This window comes from Procambarus clarkii, chromosome 80, assembly GCF_040958095.1.
Source record: "Procambarus clarkii isolate CNS0578487 chromosome 80, FALCON_Pclarkii_2.0, whole genome shotgun sequence".
In the NCBI taxonomy this organism is placed as follows: domain Eukaryota; kingdom Metazoa; phylum Arthropoda; class Malacostraca; order Decapoda; family Cambaridae; genus Procambarus; species Procambarus clarkii.
Window position 1 is genome coordinate 16083843 of NC_091229.1, and position 18945 is coordinate 16102787.

The following is an 18945-nucleotide window of genomic DNA, read 5'->3' on the forward strand; positions in this document are numbered from 1 at the left end:
AATGTTGTGTCTACGTTGTAGCTGAGGGCAGCGTGGACTATGCACATGAGACACTCCTGCTGGGAGTCATTAATGGAGAGTCCGTGCCAAGTTAATGCGCATTAGAAGGATAAGTTGTCGCCACGTTAATAAGGTCGGAGGTGGTCATACAGCTTTAAACGTGCCCTGAGAGCAGTAAAGGCAGCGCGGGGCATAAGGGTGGTGTTGGTGTGTTGTGGGGACGGGCGGTGAGCCTTGTGGGCGGGGAGGTGCGCAGCTCCCCCCCCCCCCGCGGGTTCCAATAATGTGCGCGCGCACCTCCTCACGCTGTGATGTTGTGCTCCTGGGACTGCCGCCACGCACCCGCCCGCGCTCCTCACTCCACCGCGCTATTTACCCCCTCGCCGGCCTTGTTGCGCGGCTCCCTGGCCCCAGTGTTGTTGTAGAGTGTTGCAGGCGTGTTGACACAGCGGGTGTGGCGTGATGTCTGCTTCACCGGTGGCTCGGCAGGCTGTGGCTCAGGCTCAGCCACAGTCCATCCCCAGGAGAGTAACCATAAACTCGCCGGCGGAGTTACCCCATGATTACAGTACCACGCCCGGGGGCACGCTCTTCTCCACTACCCCAGGAGGTGAGTAGGGGGCGTGGGGTGGCCGCCCCCTGCCCCTGGGGGGGAGGGGCGGCACCTGCTGGGGTGGGGGGGGAGCACAGGTGTGTGTCCCACCGTGAGTCACCTGGGGCTGAGCAGGTGGGTTTGTTTACGTTGGGACAGGAACGTGGCCGTGTTGCTATCCCAGCCCACCCCCTCTCGTATCCCGGCCCGCTCCCCCTGTATCCCAGCCCACCCCCTCTTGTCCCGGCCCCCCCTGTATCCTAGCCCACCCCCCTTTATCCCGGCCCCCCCTTTATCCCGGCCCACCCCCCCCTTTATCCCGGCCCACCCCCCCTTTATCCCGGCCCACCCCTCTTTATCCCAGCCCCCTCGTGTCCTGGCCCACTCCCCCTGTATTCCAGCCCTTCCCGTGTCCAGGCCCACCCCCACTGTATCCCAGCCCACCCCCGTGTCCAACTCCCCCACCCCCGTGTCCAACTCCCCCCGTGTCCAACTCCCCCCGTGTCCAACTCCCCCCGTGTCCAACTCCCCCCGTGTCCAACTCCCCCCGTGTCCAACTCCCCCCGTGTCCAACTCCCCCCGTGTCCAACTCCCCCCGTGTCCAACTCCCCTTGTGTCCAACTCCCCCCCCCCGTGTCCAACTCCCCCCCCCCGTGTCCAACTCCCCCCCCCCCGTGTCCAACTCCCCCCCCCCCCCCGTGTCCAACTCCCCCCCCCCCCCGTGTCCAACTCCCCCCCCCCGTGTCCAACTCCCCCCCCCCGTGTCCAACTCCCCCCCCCCCCGTGTCCAACTCCCCCCCCCCCCGTGTCCAACTCCCCCCCACCCCCGTGTCCAACTCCCCCCCACCCCCGTGTCCAACTCCCCCCCACCCCCGTGTCCAACTCCCCCCCACCCCGTGTCCAACTCCCCCCCACCCCCGTGTCCAACTCCCCCCACCCCGTGTCCAACTCCCCCCCACCCCCGTGTCCAACTCCCCCCACCCCGTGTCCAACTCCCCCCCACCCCCGTGTCCAACTCCCCCCCACCCCCGTGTCCAACTCCCCCCCACCCCCGTGTCCAACTCCCCCCCACCCCCGTGTCCAACTCCCCCCACCCCCGTGTCCAACTCCCCCCCACCCCCGTGTCCAACTCCCCCCCACCCCGTGTCCAACTCCCCCCCACCCCCCGTGTCCAACTCCCCCCCACCCCCGTGTCCAACTCCCCCCCACCCCCGTGTCCAACTCCCCCCCACCCCCGTGTCCAACTCCCCCCCCACCCCCGTGTCCAACTCCCCCCCCCACCCCCGTGTCCAACTCCCCCCCCCACCCCGTGTCCAACTCTCCCCCCCCCACCCCGTGTCCAACTCTCCCCCCCCCACCCCGTGTCCAACTCTCCCCCCCCCCCACCCCCGTGTCCAACTCTCCCCCCCCCCCACCCCCGTGTCCAACTCTCCCCCCCCCCCACCCCCGTGTCCAACTCTCCCCCCCCCCCACCCCCGTGTCCAACTCTCCCCCCCCCCCACCCCCGTGTCCAACTCTCCCCCCCCCACCCCCGTGTCCAACTCTCCCCCCCCCCACCCCCGTGTCCAACTCTCCCCCCCCCCACCCCCGTGTCCAACTCTCCCCCCCCCACCCCCGTGTCCAACTCTCCCCCCCCCACCCCCGTGTCCAACTCTCCCCCCCCCACCCCCGTGTCCAACTCTCCCCCCCCCCCACCCCGTGTCCAACTCTCCCCCCCCACCCCCGTGTCCAACTCTCCCCCCCCCACCCCCGTGTCCAACTCTCCCCCCCCCCACCCCGTGTCCAACTCTCCCCCCCCCCACCCCCGTGTCCAACTCTCCCCCCCCCCACCCCCGTGTCCAACTCTCCCCCCCCCACCCCCGTGTCCAACTCCCCCCCCCACCCCCGTGTCCAACTCCCCCCCCCCCACCCCCGTGTCCAACTCCCCCCCCCCCCCACCCCCGTGTCCAACTCCCCCCCCCCCACCCCCGTGTCCAACTCCCCCCCACCCCCGTGTCCAACTCTCCCCCCCCCACCCCCGTGTCCAACTCTCCCCCCCGTGTCCAACTCTTCCCCCCCCCCCGTGTCCAACTCTTCCCCCCTCCCCGTGTCCAACTCTTCCCCCCCCCCCCGTGTCCAACTCTTCCCCCCCCCCCGTGTCCAACTCTTCCCCTCCCCCGTGTCCAACTCTTCCCCTCCCCCGTGTCCAACTCTTCCCCCCCGTGTCCAACTCTTCCCCCCCCCGTGTCCAAGCCTCCCCCCCCCCCCCCCCGTGTCCAAGCCTCCCCCCCGTGTCCAAGCCTCTCCTCCCCCCTCCCGTGTCCAAGCCCCACCTCCCATGTCTCCTAGATGACCCCCCCCCCCCCCGGGTTTTATCCAGCTCACCTACCCTGCCCATGTGTCTCCCGGCCTCGTCCCTCTCATTTCAGTGGCTGCCAGCTCTGTGCTTTCACGCACCTCTATCCAGACTCCCTTCCTACATGGTTTTAAATTTGTCTTTTATACTTGCGGAGCTCTTTACGCTCGGCCTGAAGAAACCTGGGTGAGAGCTCCCCCTCTCCGGGGGGAGCTCTATCCCACTTCTCTCCTGGCCGGCCCCATTCCACTCCCCACAGTCTGAGCGCTCTCCCGCCGCCCCATGCCGTCTGCATGCTCATTCCACTCCACCCACCATGAATGGAAGAATCCACAGAGTGCCATTAACAAATTATCTTCCTCACCCTGTGGTCCGTTGTGGAATGTGTAGTGATCTACCACATTTTATCCCTGCTGCTCTGGCCTGACTACTTAACACGTGGAAGAGAAGAAATGCGAGGGTCGTTAATGACAACTTGCGGTAATATTAACCTGGGGTAGGCGATAAGACATTGCATCTGAGACAGGCATACATATGTGGCAAAGCCCTAGTGCTCAGTAATGAACCCGAGGTCTTGGGGATGAAATTTGACGCCACAGTAACCATGAAGTGCCACATGTTGAACCTTGCAAGAAAAGCAGCTTATGAACTTGCATCCCTAAGGTGCATCTTGCACATCGACAGCAAGGCTTTTATTGCACAACCTTACACGATGCATATTTTGCTCCCAACGTGAGTATGCAAAGCTCACACCTGGACAGGCTGCCTCCCATCAATTTATCTGGATAAAGGAGAGTACCAGGTAGCAGACTCGTATCTAGTTTTCACCAGTTCTAGTTAAACTGGTCAGTATATCACAGCCTTCAAACCAGGAGAGATGTCGGCGGCCTTGTTATATGGCCAATGTCGTCAGGATTCCTCCACCTTGCTGAACAACCAGAAGTTGGCAACTACAACACCAAAGGGTTCAGCCACATACTGACTGTGCTGTGACATCACTCCACTAGCCAGCATTCATTCCTAGGTTAGATCACATTACAAACAACTTCTCGAAACATGTGGGTATGTGTGAAATCACGTAAAGTTAAACAATTTGAAGGCTCTGGTGAATAGTTGATATGAGAAGCAAGACCAATGAGCCGAAACCTCAACCTCCACAAGCATAACTAGGCGAGTGCAGGCACGCATACATGTGTATGCACACGCATACGCATGCATGCACACGCATACGCATGCATGCACACGCATACGCATGCATGCACACGCATACGCATGTACGCACACGCGTACACATACGCATGTACGCACACGCGTACGCATACGCATGTACGCACACGCGTACGCATGTATGCACACGCATGTATGCACACGCGTACGCATGTATGCACACGCATGACAGACAGCTGTCATGACACATGGGGGGGCCTGACAGCTGAGTGAACAGCGCTCAGGATTCATAGTCCTGTGGTCCAGGGATTGATCCCCGGCGGAGACGGAAACATTAGTTTCCACCTTGGGCAGAGTTTTTCACCCTGATGCCTCTATTCACCCAGCTGTTAATAGGTACTTGGGAGTTAGACAGCTGCTACGGGCTGCTTCCAGGGGATGTGTGCATGCGTGTGTTAGAAATATGTAGTAGACATAATAGAGGAAAAATATATTGGTTAGAAAGGTGGGATCCAAGAGCTAATAGCTCCATTCTACAGACACTAAGTAGTAAATACACACATACTTGGGTAATTACACACACACACATTCTCACACATGCACTTATATACTTTATCCACTAAAACATCAAAATTATAAGAAGTGGGAACAGTTTGAGGACTTTTAAGTGGTACCCCAGGTTGCATAAAGGTATAGGGAAGTTTAAAAGTAAATAAGATACAAGTAATAAGTGAAAGAGTGAAAATTCTGTTTTGTAAAAGTTTGTGCCACAACAAAAATATCATCAATAACAAAGATGGCGGTACCACCACAGGGGAGGTAAACACACCAACAGATGATTGTTACCCGAAAAGCGTACAACTGAGTCCCGATCTTGTTGAAATTGTCACTCGCATTGAAAATGCACTAGAAAAGACGCGCCTAACTAAATTCTTTATACAATTAAACGAACCCATCCCTGAGGCTGACACAACACGCACACCTCATTCACATCTACAGAGAATAACATCCACGCTAACACAGCTACCATTGATGTACACAAATCATTTGAACTGATGCTGGAAAAACTCCCAAGTAACTCCTTAGCACGCCTTACCCAAGTCACTCCCAGGCTGCCTTGCCACAAACCACAACCTCCGGCGCCAAGAGTAAGAAATCCCCAGCTGTACAAACCTCCCAGCGACTTTCACTTTCGACTTTCACTTTCACTTTGACTGAAAACCCACGAAAGCCACACACACCCATGACACAAAGTTGAGAGTCGGCTTCAAGGTCATGTATTCGAACATAGATGGGATAACAAAAAAGGCCAGTGAACTTAGGGAAAGAACACAAGAAGTAAACCCAGATGTAATTGGACTCGCAGAAACAAAACTCTCAGGAATCATAACAAATGCAGTGTTTCCCCAGGACTACACTGTAATAAGGAAAGAGAGGGTAGGAAAGCGCTCTATAAAATGATAAAAGTATCATTTTATAACAAAATTAGACGAAAATATGAAGCAGGTGGTGCTAAAGCAAGTCGACGATCAAAGCGACAATGTTTGCTGGCATATGAGCCTCCTGTACTACTTAACTTATCCAACCAACCCAAACCATAACATAACCTAACCTATCCCAACATAACCTAATATAACCTCTAGGCAACAATATATTTGGAATAATTTGTTCATCTTAGATAAGTCGCTCCATAACATTGTCCACTCCACTCCCAGAACCCCATCAACCAGGTGTCGCTTGGATCGTCGACTTCCTATGGCCTCTCAATGCCACTTAGTTTCGTCTAATTTCGTTATAAATTTGTTATTTCAGAGTAAAAGTGTTTTTTCATGTTCTACATTCAACACCAAGAATATAGAGTAAATATATCATATTTCTTCATTACTTGCGTAATGCTAGGAAGCTTTGGGGTAATTAGATGGACCGCAATCAACACAGCTCTGCATCTTTGATGTCCTTAGTCCATTTCCACTCTTATGTTTATTGTTGTCTTTATCCTCACATAAATAGACGACATCAATAGCTTCCAACCTCTGCCAAATCATAAACATTGATGGGCCACTGTGAGCGTCGCATCTTTCAACATCAACACTCGTGGTTGCCACTCGTGTCAATGGCAGGGTTGGTGCAACATACACTGTAATTAGGAATACTGTAATGCCTATCAACGCAGAAATGAAGAAAAAGCATGTACAGTATTGAGAACTATGCCTCTTCAATGCAAGCAGAGCTAACTGCCATTGTTATGGCATTAAGATTCCTAGAACAAAACACTAGTGGTGCAGTAATCTGCACTGATTCAAAAGCAGTACTACAAAGCCTTAATAAAAATCGGGCAAAAAATCTTATATAGTTGCTGAAATCTAGAAAGCTGTAAGTGTACTAACCAATCAGGGAAGACTCGTCAAATTTCTGTGGATCCCCTCCCATGTTGGAATCTGTAGAAATGGACAAGTAGATGTGCTGGCTGCTGAGGGCACTGAAGGAGACCATATTGAATAATTCATATCCAAGACATATAAATAAATAAATAAATAAATAAATAAATTAAATTATTTATATATAACTTCTACAAATTAGAAGTACATGTACAGTATTATCAGGCAATATCATTGTGACAAGGTAACTGAGGAAAGGAAGATTGAAGAACAAATCGGTGAATCTGTACGCTGGTACAATATGATTGCAGATGGCAATCCATATCATTATGCAAAAAGAGGAGATGGCCAAGGGAGATAATCAGCAATAGCAAGAATCCATCTTGGATACAAATATCCATGGAGATTCAGAATGGAAACACTGGAGCAAAGGAGTTGCAGAATCTGTAGCGAGTGTGATGGACACTGCCTTGACCACTACTTGAGAGAATGTGAGCATCTGAGAGTCATTAGAAATATGTGTAGAGTAATAAACCCCAGTGTTTAAGAAAATACTATTTGTCAAATAAAGATACTGTTCTTAAAAGATTCTCCCATTTTGCACCTGCAAGATAATGTAAGATTTTAAAGGTTGACAATGTTAATCTTATTGTTTTGAGAAGCTGTTCACTTGAAACTAGTTAAGCAAGTCCCCAGCTATGTCTGGGTACCAGTGACAGGATGAACAACCCAGCGGATTTTCTTCCTATCGGGGGATGTTGTACATGCTGCTATGGTGATATGTCCATTCACAGGATGAGTGTCGCTGCCCAATAAACTCGCCCTTTGGGGCAAAATTAAAATTAATAAAAATTGAAATTAATCACCACTCGTTCAGTCATTGTGAGGAAAAACATTCATGCAAACTGTGTGTATCTATTGGGATGATGATTTGTTTCAAAGGATTCTCACCACAAGATATAATGAAAGGAGGTTCTTGGCAGGTTAGAGATAATTGGGGATATGCTAAAGAAGTTTGAAGAAAAAATACTCGAATTAGAAGAAGAAAATGGAGCTTGGGAGCGAGTTTCACACTTTAAAGGGAAGTATTCTTCAGCAACATAAGACAATTACCGCCTTAATTGACAAGGTAAAGGTCAGGAGGAACAAATCGAGGAACTACTGAAAGAAAATGAGGCATGGAAAGTGAGTTGTGAATTTGACGAAATTAACAAGAAAATACTCATATGGTGAACAAATCTAAAAAACCTTAAAGGCCAACAGAGTTGGGCAAGGATATGCAAGGAGAAACGTCATAGACAACTCACTTAAGAGGAGGTTCGTAAAGAACTAGCAAAGTGCAGAGGAAATTAAAGACGTATACGCAAGTTGTAAAAGAGAGAGACGCTCAAGGAAGTGTGTTTGGCAGTCAAAACCAGAAATCACCAACAAGAAGCAGAAGTTAGGCAAGCAATTAGGAAAGAACTGGTTACCAACAGTAAATTAGTACAAAGCATTGCAGATAGAAGTTCATAATAATTTTTGGGCGTTTTGAAAAGGAAATATCATCTAGGGTGGACAGAGCAGCAGAAGAGATGAAAATAGAGAAAATAGTAGGTTTTTCTAAGGAAAATGTCGGTAATTTTTAAATGGGAAAATATGAGACAAGAACTGCCCCTTCAGGGTGACACTTAATGGAGTGAATCAAATGATGGAAGTGCTTAGAAATGCCAGGAAATTGCAGTGATGAGGCTGGCAAACTTTGGTCAGTAAGACCAGACCTCACAAAGGAAGCCGGAGATAAGCTGAAAACAAACCTCGAAGTGAAACGTCTAAATGAAAATTGAAATGATGAATTTTTTTTTTTTTTTTTTTTTTTTTGTGGTGGGGAGGAGGAGGAGGAGAAAGAGAAAGTTGACTGACTGATGAGAGGCAGGCCAAAAGAGCCAGAGCTCAACCCCCACAAGCACAACTAGGTGAATACTGTACACAAGAGGCTGTTCTGGAAACAGGAACTTGGCTGGAGGGATGACGATCTTGATCTTGGGATGATTTCGGGGCTTAGCGTTCCCGCGGCCCAATCCTTGACCAGTCCTCCTTTTTGTTACACATCCCTAGGTAGCAGCCTGTAGCAGCTGTCTTAACTCCTAGGTACCTACTTACTACTAGATGAACAAGGGCATCAGGGTGAAAGAAACTCTGGCCATTTTTATTTCTGCCTCCACCTGAACTCAGAACCTCAGGACTATGAATCGGAAGCTCTGTCCACTCAGCTGTCAGGCGCCCCCCCAGTGACAGGGAGACTTCTGACTGACATGGATAAAAAGTTTTTTAACACAGATGAGGGCAGTAATCAGACACACTATATCTGATTGGAGGAGTGTTACTAGTGGAGTACCGCAGGGCTCGGTTCTTGCACCAGTAATGTTCGTATCATCCTTTGCAGATGACACAAAAATCAGTATGAAAATTACCTCGGCTGAAGACATTGAAAAACTTCAAGCTGATATTAATAAAGTTTTCGACTGGGCATCAGAAAATAACATGTTTAACAGTGATAAATTCCAGGTACTCAGGTACGGTAAAAATGAGAATCTTAAACATAATACAGAGTACAAAACACAATCAAATGTACCCATAGTAGGAAAACAGCATGTAAAGGATTTGGGAATAATAATGTCTGACGACCTAACGTTTAAGGAGCATAACCAAGCAAATATTGCGACAGCCAGAAAAATGATAGGATGGATTGCGAGAACTTTCAAATCCAGGGATCCCATCACAATGGTTGTACTCTTCGTCACTTGTGTTGTCCCGTCTTGAGTACTGCTCAGTACTCACTTTCCCCTTCAGAGCAGGAGAGATTGCTGAAATAGAGGGAATACAGAGAACATATACGGCATGCATAGATGCAATAAAGCACCTAAATTATTGGGATCGTCTCAAAGCCCTCCAAATGTACTCACTAGAAAGACGAGAGAGATATCAAATAATATACACCTGGAAGATACTGGAGCCAAGTACCAAATCTACACAGTAAAATAACAAAGTACTGGAGTGAACGTTATGGAAGAAAATGTAGAATAGAACCAGTGAAGAGCAGAGGTGCCATAGGCACAATCAGAGAACACTGTATAAACATCAGAGGTCCGCGGTTGTTCAACGTCCTCCCAGCAAGCATAAGAAATATTGCCGGAACAACCGTGGACATTTTCAAGAGGAAACTAGATTTATTCCTTCAAGGAGTGCCGGACCAACCGGGCTGTGTTGGGTATGTGGGCCTGCGGGCCGCTCCAAGCAACAGCCTAGTGGACCAAACTCTCACAAGTCAAGCCTGGCCTCGGGCCGGGCTTGGGGAGTAGAAGAACTCCCAGAACCCCATCAACCAGGTATCAACCAGGTTAGTCTACATAAATGATTTACCAGAAGGAATTATATGAACATGTTTGGGGATGATGCTAAGGTACTGGGGAAGATAGGAGACCCATACGATTGTAATGCCCTCAAATGGATCTTGTATAAAATAAGTGTTTGGAGTGTCAAGTGGCAAATGGAATTCAATGTAAATAAATGCCATGTTATGGAATGTGGAATTGGAGAAAATAGACTACACACAACTTACAAATTATGTGGAAGGCATTAAAAACTCTAATAAAGAAACAGATGTAGGGGTGGTTTTGGATAGTAAACTGTCGCCAGAGGAATATATAAAGAACATTGTGAGAGGAGCGTATGTGTCACTTTCCAACTTCAGAGTTACTTTTTATTATATGGATGGTGAAATATTAAAGAAACTGTTCATAACTTTTGTGAGACAAAAATTGGACTATGCAACAATTGTATGGTGCCTAAATCTCGAGAAGCTCAAAAATAAACTGGAGGTGCAACGGTATGTGACAAAATGGCTTCCGGAATTGGAAAAACTACTGTAGTTACGAGGAGAGACTAGAGGCGTTAAACAAGCCAAAACTAGAAGATAGAAAAGAGGTGATATGATCACCACTAATCAAAATACTAACAGGAATAGACCAAATTGACAGGAATTCCTGAAATCAGCAACTTCACAAACAAGAGGATACAGATTCAAGCTAAAGAAACAAAGGTGCCAAAAAAATATTGGAAAGTTTTCTTTGGCAAACAGTGGTACTGTAGATGGCTGGAACAACGTGAGGTGGTGATGGAGGCTGAAGCCGTCAGTAGTTTCAAAGTGTTTTACGACAGAGTACAGTACTAGGAAGATGGGACAACACGAGTGTAGCTCTCGCCCTGTAACTACACTTGTGTAATTACTGCCTTAATAATTAACTCAGTAGAGTAGAACAGGGAAGGAGAATGAACAAGGAGCAACACCACATACAAGGACAGAGGGGTACAGAGAAATACTGATACTACCAGCAAGATGATCTAAGTAGTATTTGAGAATTTCAGTAGGGAACTGAAGGAAATGGACATAATAGCCTCCAGAGTGGACCATAGTCAGGTAAGAAAGAGAAAACAAACTAAAGGAGAGTCCCAGTCAGACTCAGTATGAGCCAAACAACTCCCTGGAACTAAGGAACAAAACTGAAGGGCATTTTCCAAGGATATTCTCTTTTGCAGAAATAATGCATTTCAGCCTAGATGCTATGTCTGCTTTGAAAGATGCAGCTATGAAAGCATTTACTTTGCAGGAAGCAGCAAAGTGCACTAATCAGCAGCTGGAAAGGAAAAAAACACTGGTGATGGTAGTTGGGGAAAAAAAAATTTTTGACCAGGAGATGTGGAGGAAGGATTGAACAATGTGACAAAGGTGCTGTAGGGTATACATGGAGGAGGCTGATAGCAGCGTAGAGAAGGTTCCAGGCTAGGTGGTTACAAAAGGGAACGGAAACAACTGATGAAGATAGTATTCAAGAATGAGGCAACATAAGAAGCAATCTTATCTGGGTACCATTCCTTTCCCCCGTCCCATCCCAAATCCTTATCCTGACCCTTTCCAAGGGCTATATAGTCGTAATGGCTTGGCGCTTTCCCCTGATAATTCCTCCTTCCTCCTCCCGGCTCTTCACCTCCCCCCTCTCTCTCCCGGCTCTTCACCACCCCCCCCCCATCCCCTCTCTCTCCCGGCTCTTCACCTCCCCCCCTCCCCATCCCCTCTCTCTCCCGGCTCTTCACCTCCCCCCCCCCCCCCCCATCCCCTCTCTCTCCCGGCTCTTCACCCCCCCCCCCCCATCCCCTCTCTCTCTCCCGGCTCTTCACCTACCCCCATCCTGTCTCTCCCAACTCACCACCTCCCACATCCTGTCTCTCAGCTCATCACCTCCCCCATCCTGTCTCCCAGCTCATCACCTCCCCCATCCTGTCTCCCAGCTCATCACCTTCCCCCATCCCCCGTCTCTCCTATCACTTCACCTTCCCCTATCCCCTGTCTCTCCCGGCTCTTCGCCTCCCCCGGCTCTTCGCCTCCCCCGCCTCTCCCGGCTCTTCGCCTCCCCCGCCTCTCCCGGCTCTTCACCTCCCCCCCCCCCCATCCCGGCTCTTCACCTCCCCCCCCCCATCCCGTCTTTCCCAGCTCACACCCTATCCAGCATCATTTGTTGACCCCCTCTACCACATCACCTATCATCCCCACAATGTTCTGCTTGACCAATTGTCCCTCCCGCACCACCCACAGCCCTCCCGCACCACCCGTCGACCCACAGCCCTCCCGCACCACCCGTCGACCCACAGCCCTCCCGCACCACCCGTCGACCCACAGCCCTCCCCCCCCCCCCAACATGGCACTCTGCATGGTTGACTGATCATTCCTAATACTGTACATTATTCAGTTATGAAATTTACATTGTTGAACATTACATTATATCATGGAGACGTAATACTGTATACTGTACTGTATTAAGCATGTAGTATTCTTTGTTGTATTCGTAGAGTTTTCTTATTTGTTTATTACCCCCCTTCCTCTATTTTTACTAAATGGGTTTTAATTTTTAGGTACGAGGATTATCTACGAACGAAACTTCTTATTGCAAATGCGGAATTCTCCATTGGCCAGGACTCCTCCCAAGAACCTGCCAGTGATACCAGGAGTAACTACCAAGGATGATGCCGTTGTTCACAGGGAAAATGGAACGATTTCAGAGGAGCCAGAGAAACCGGGTAAGTTGCTGGGGGTTACCCTACCATGTAATAGTCGAGTGTCAACATCCCCATCTTCTGTGATTTAACCATTTTACCACTTACCCACAGGATGCTTATATGGTCCTCAATATACTTCAGTAAACTAAAACCACTTTCATCCTCTTAATTAAGGGCTCAAGAGCTTCGAAATATCCGTCCAGTTATGAAATACTGTATAGTATAAAATGTTAAACAAATCTAACGTTACTTGGCATCAGTGTCATAAAAATTTAATCCTAATATGTTAAGAAATGGATTGTATACGAATATTTAAAAAAAGTGCTGATGATAAGGAGAACAGCTCCTATTAACTGGAACTGAGGGATAATGCAGTAATAAAGATGCAAGCACCTGTCCGACGCACAAAGAACAACAGTAGTAAGGAGGGTCCACAAAGTGGATATGCACCTGGTGCCTCTCTGGCATTACTGAGTAATAGTACATAATAACACAAATAATAATGAGTGTGTATGTTTTGCTGTATTTTGTTATATATCATATAAAATCATTGTCCAATGCCAATATCTGTTAGTTCCATAAATGTCCAACAAATTATTATTATTATTATTTAATTTCTCAACTTTGTTTATAATCTGATTTTGTTGTATCTTCTACATCTTGGAGAATGCATATCGTCACTAAGTATGTGAGGTTTAAATGAAATTGGTCAACATGTTAATCAACCACAGGTGGCAGAAGTTGACTTTAATTTAGTTTTTGGCCGAACAACATACAGATTTCAAACTATTCTTTGTCTCTTTAGCGTGCACTGATGAATGGGGAGCAGATGTGGGCCTTATCACTTACATAAAGTATACTTATTATCCTTATTAACCCATTATCCTTATCCCCATAATTTTTTTTTTTTAGGGTATTTTTTTCTTGACTTCATTTCAGTACATATTGACAACTTTCACATATTCGAGTACGATTGCCAAGGGATGTGTATTAAAACATACAAGAACATTCATAAATTACAACAACCATAGTCGTTGTCGATAACTTCAACTTCAATTACTGTACATATCTCTAAAACTGGAATTTGAACTGCGAGACACTTCAAAAATCCAGTTTCTGGCCGATTCTCACAATTTTCACACTTCATGTGCACAGTGGTCCGTTCTACAGTATTTATATTCTGTTTCTTTCATATACGCTAAACTTTCGGAGTTATAAATATTTGTCTTAATTTTGGCACTTATAAAACTGCCACATTGACTAATTTTTTTTTAGTAAACTATACTGCCAAACTAAGTTCTATAAAATAAAAAAAAGTTTAAATTCAATAATTTGTCATTGTTTGTGTTAATGTTACGATGATGATGATCTATTAGGAAACGGCTCTCTATTAGGAGAGCATCAGTACTGAGTGAACAACCATGGCTGGTGCACGCAGCATGAGCTAACAGCACTGTTGTTCAGCTTTTGACCACAGCATCGTCTAAAAAATTTAAAAATATATATGTAGCTGGTATTATTTAGCAATGATAGTATTACAGAAGACCCCTGAATGTGATAAAAATGACCAGGATTGTGATAATTAGCGCTGTGCTTAGTATGGTGGGAACAGTAATGCTGGGGGACGGAGGTAGCTTCATCTGCTGACTGTGTGTGGCCACCTGGTATTGTCTAGAATCACCATATCATCTTAGTAATTCACTATGGTGAACATAAATGTAGATACTTATATATAACGTGAGTATATAGTGTAATAACAGCACAAACAATATGGTGGGAGGAGGAATCTTAGTGTGGGAGGGAGGCAGCATTAGCTGTGTGTTGCGACTTCTGTTATTGTCTGAACTCACTATACCACCTTAGTTGTACAGTTATGGTGAACAAAACATGTGGATACTTGTATATAATTTTTTGTATATAGTGAGGAAAAAAACAATAACAGTATGGAGGGAGGAGTGGTGTTGGCAAGTGAGGTGAGGTGAGGGGGGGGAGGTGGTGGGGTTTGATGGCCGGTGTGTGGTGGCCACTCGTAGTTGGTATGACTTGCCATACCAACTTAGTGGTTTGTTATGGTGAACAAAACATGCAGATAATTGTATATAACGTCTGTATAAGTGAATAAAAACAAAACCAGTGTGGTGGGAGAAGAAGTGTTTGCGAATGAGGTGAGGTGAGGAAGGTGGTGGCATTAGCTGGTGTGTATTCACCTAGTTGTGCTTGCGGGGGTTGAGCTTTGGCTCTTTGGTCCTGCCTCTCAACTGTCAATCAACTGGTGTACAGATTCCTGAGCCTACTGGGCTCTTATCATATCTACATTTGAAACTGTGTATGGAGTCAGCCTCTACCACATCACTGCCTAATGCATTCCATCTGTTAACTACTGACACTGAAAAGGTTATTTCTAACATCCCTGTGGCTCATTTGGGTACTCAGTTTCCACCTGTGTCCCCTTGTTTGAGCCCCCCCCCCCCCCCCCCCCCGTGTTAAACCATTTATCTTTTATTAACCATGTCGATATTCCTCTTAGAATTTTATAGGTAATGATCATGTCTCCCCGAGCTCCTGTCTTCCAGTGACATTAGGTTCATTTCATGCAGCCTTTCCTCGTAACTCGTGCCTGTTAGTTTTGGGACTAGCCTAGTGACATATTTTTTAACTTTTTCCTAGCTTAGTCCTGTGCTTGACAAGGTATGGGCTCCATGCTGGGGCCGCATACTCCAGGATTGTCTTACATATGTGGTATACAAAGTTCTAAATGATTTCCTTACTCAGGTTCCTGAAGGCAGTTCTGATGTTAGCCAGGCTTGCATGTGCCGCTGATGTTATTCTTTTTATATGGGCTTCAGGAGACAGGTTTGGTTTTATATCAACTCCTAGATCTTTCTCTCTGTCCATTTCATGGACGACTTCATCTCCCATTCAGTATCCTGTTTCTGGCCTCCTGTTTCCATTGCCTAGTTTCATTACCTTACATTTGCTCGGGTTGAACTATAGTAGCCATTTGTTGGACCATTCATTCAGTTTGTCTAGATCATCTTGTAGCCTCATACTGTCTTCCTCTGACTTAATCCACCTCATAATTTGTTTCATCGACAGCAAACATTGAGAGGAATGAGTCTGTTCCCTCTGGGAGATCATTCACATATATCAGAAACAGTATCGGTCCAAGGACTGAACCCTGTAAAATATTCACCTAGTTGGACTAGCAGAGGTTGAGCTCTGGCTCTTTGGGCCCGCCTCTCAAACTGTCAATCAAATTCTCCCTCCCCTCCCTCCCAGGCAACAGCCCGTAGCAGCTGTCTAACTCCTAGGTGCTTATTTACTGCTAGATAACAGGGGCATCAGGGTAAAAGAAACTACCCATTTGTTTCTGTCTTCGCCGGGGATCGATCCCCGGACCCTAGGCCTACAAATACCGAGCGCTGTCCACTCAGCCGTCAGGCCCGCCTGTGTACTCGCCTAGTTGTGCTTGCGGGGGTCGAGCTCTGGCTCTTTGGTCCCGCCTCTCAACTGTCAATCAACTGATGTACAGATTCCTGAGCCTATTGGGCTCTTATCATATCTACATTTGAAACTGTGTATGGAGTCAGCTTCCACCACATCACTGCCTATTGCATTCCATCTGTTAACTACTGACACTGAAAAAGTTCTTTCTGACGTCTCTGTGGCTCATTTGGGTACTCAAGTCTCCACTTGTGTCCCCCTGTTCATGTATCACCCATGTTACAGTTTATCCTTATATAACTACCCTGTCAATTCCTCTTGGTTGATACCTGGTTGATGGGGTTCTGGGAGTTCTTCTACTCCCCAAGCCCGGCCCGAGGCCAGGCTTGACTTGAGAGAGTTTGGACCACTAGGCTGTTGCTTGGAGCGGCCCGCAGGCCCACATACCCACCACAGCCTGGTTGGTCCAGCACTCCTTGGAGGAATAAATATAGTTTCCTCTTGAAGATGTCCACGGTTGTTCCGGCAATATTTCTTATGCTCGCTGGGAGGGTGTTGAACAACTGTCGACCTCTGCTGTTTATACAGTGTTCTCTGATTGTGCCTATGGCACCCCTGCTCTTCACTGGTTCTATTCTGCATTTTCTTCCATATCATTCACTCCAGTACGTTGTTATTTTACTGTGTAGATTTGGTACTTGGCCCTCAAGTATCTTCCAGGTGTACATTATTTGATATCTCTCTCGTCTTCTTTCTAGTGAGTACATTTGGAGGGCTTTGAGACGATCCCAATAATTTAGGTGCTTTATCGCGTCTATGCGTGCCGTATGTGTTCTCTGTATTCCCCCTCTTTCAGCAATCTCTCCTGCTCCGAAGGGGGGAAGCGAGTACTGAGCAGTACTCAAGACGGGACAACACAAGTGACTTGAGTACAACCATTGTGATGGGATCCCTGGATTTGAAAGTTCTCGTAATTCATCCTATCATTTTTCTGGCTGACGCAATATTTGCTTGGTTATGCTCCCTAAATGTGTGGTCATCAGACATCATTATTCCCAAATCCTTTACATGCTGTTTTCCTACTATGGGCACATTTGATTGTGTTTTGTACCCTGTATTATGTTTAAGGTCCTCATTTTTACTGTACTCGAGTACCTAGAATTTATCACTGTTAAACATCATGTTATTTTCTGATGCCCAGTCGAAAACTTTATTAATATCAGCTTGAAGTTTTTCAATGTCTTCAGCCTAGGTAATTTTCATACTGATTTTTGTGTCATCTGCAAAGGATGATACGAAGCTGTGGCTTGTATTTTTGTCTATATCAGGTATGAGAATAAGGAAAAGCAGCGGTGCAAGGACTGTACCCTGAGGTACGGAGCTTTTAACTGCGCTCGGACTTGATTTTATATGGTTGACCGTTACTCGCTGAATCCTGTTTGACAGAAAACTGAGTATCCAGCGTCCTACTTTACTGGTTATTCCCATTGACTTCATTTTGTGTGTTATCACGCCATGGTCACATTTATCGAAAGCCTTTGCGAAGTCCGTGTATATCACATCAGCATTCTGTTTTTCTTCTAATAATTTTCTAATTTTCTCCTCTTAGAATTTTGTAGGTAGTGATCATGTCTCCCCCTTACTCTTCTGTCTGCCAGTGTCGTGAGGTGCATTTCACACATCCTTTCCTTGTAACTGGTGCCTCTTAGTTCTGGGACTAGTCTAGTGGCATACCTCTGAATTTTTTCCAACTTTGTCTTGTGCGTGACAAGGTACGAGCTTCATGCTGGGGCCGCATACTCCAGGATTGGCATGTGGGACTCCACTGGTGACACTTCGCCAATCTGAGACCTCGTCCCCTCAGTGTTGGGTGGCCACTCGTCGTTGGTATGACACCATACAACTAAGTTGGTATGACACTGTACCAACTTAGTGGTTCGTTATGGTGAAAAACCTGCAGATACTTGTATATAACCTGTGTATATAGTGTAATAACAGCAAAACTATTTGTTTTATGAACATAATAATTGATTCAGTAATATGCACACCATTATTTTGAGTATAGCGATGATTCACACACTTTGATATATAAATATATCCTACTACGTGGTATTGAATAATATTACTGCAAAAAAAAAAAACTAAGGATAAATCAATGAAACATTTAAATAATTAGGTAATATGTTTGTGGCAACTTCGGCCTGACAGCTCTGGCGAAGCTGACAGCCTCCGACGATTGCTCTGTCAACGCCTCAATTTTGCCAGACTTGATCACCTTATTGCGGCCAAAATATGTCGCCTACGATTCCCCCCCCCCCCCCCGGTGTTCGGGGAACAAAAATGAACACTTTAATAAGAGGAATTTTATTATTATTTTTTGTTTATTTCTTGCGCCTGGGCATGTTGCAGGCTATAATCACAAGAGCAGCCCAGGGGTTCAGCAAAAAAACTATGAATTTGAGCGAGTTGAAGAGCACCGTTTCCCATCCCCGTAAAGTGCTCTATTCCCATCGCAATCAACATCATAACACGTTATTTCTTGGGTTTGCTGCTTGCAGATATTGACACACATTACTTGTATTTTGATCCAATGTTGACCAGGCCACACACTAGAAGTTGAAGGGACGACGACGTTTCGGTCCGTCCTGGACCATTCTCAAGTCGATGATCCAATATCTCAAAAAGACATTTTGTAATTTTGCTGATAGCTTGAATGTGCCTACCTGATGATAAAACAAGGCCTCTTGAGTTGAAGGGGACTAGTGAACCCCTCAGGGCTGAGACCCATCAGTTAACCTGTTATGTTCATAAAAGTAGAATGTAAATCTAGGGGGAAAATCAGCCAGTTCATAGCATAAATTCGTCTGTACAGTATTTTGTTCATACTTGCCAAAAAGTGAGGTCCCGATTCACTTGCTATCTTGATGATCATTGTT

The 18945-nt window shown here is 47.0% G+C and overlaps 1 protein-coding gene across 1 annotated transcript in view; it reads left to right on the forward strand.

The window, feature by feature from the left end:
• Positions 1-305: 305 nt before the first annotated feature.
• Positions 306-18945, forward strand: part of Thor (eukaryotic translation initiation factor 4E binding protein thor) — a 29381-nt gene continuing 10741 nt past the window's right edge. The window contains exons 1-2 of the mRNA XM_045727917.2: positions 306-610; positions 12422-12586. Coding sequence (XP_045583873.1) covers positions 463-610; positions 12422-12586 — 313 coding nt within the window. The 5' untranslated portion in view covers positions 306-462. The remainder of the gene's footprint in view (positions 611-12421; positions 12587-18945) is intronic.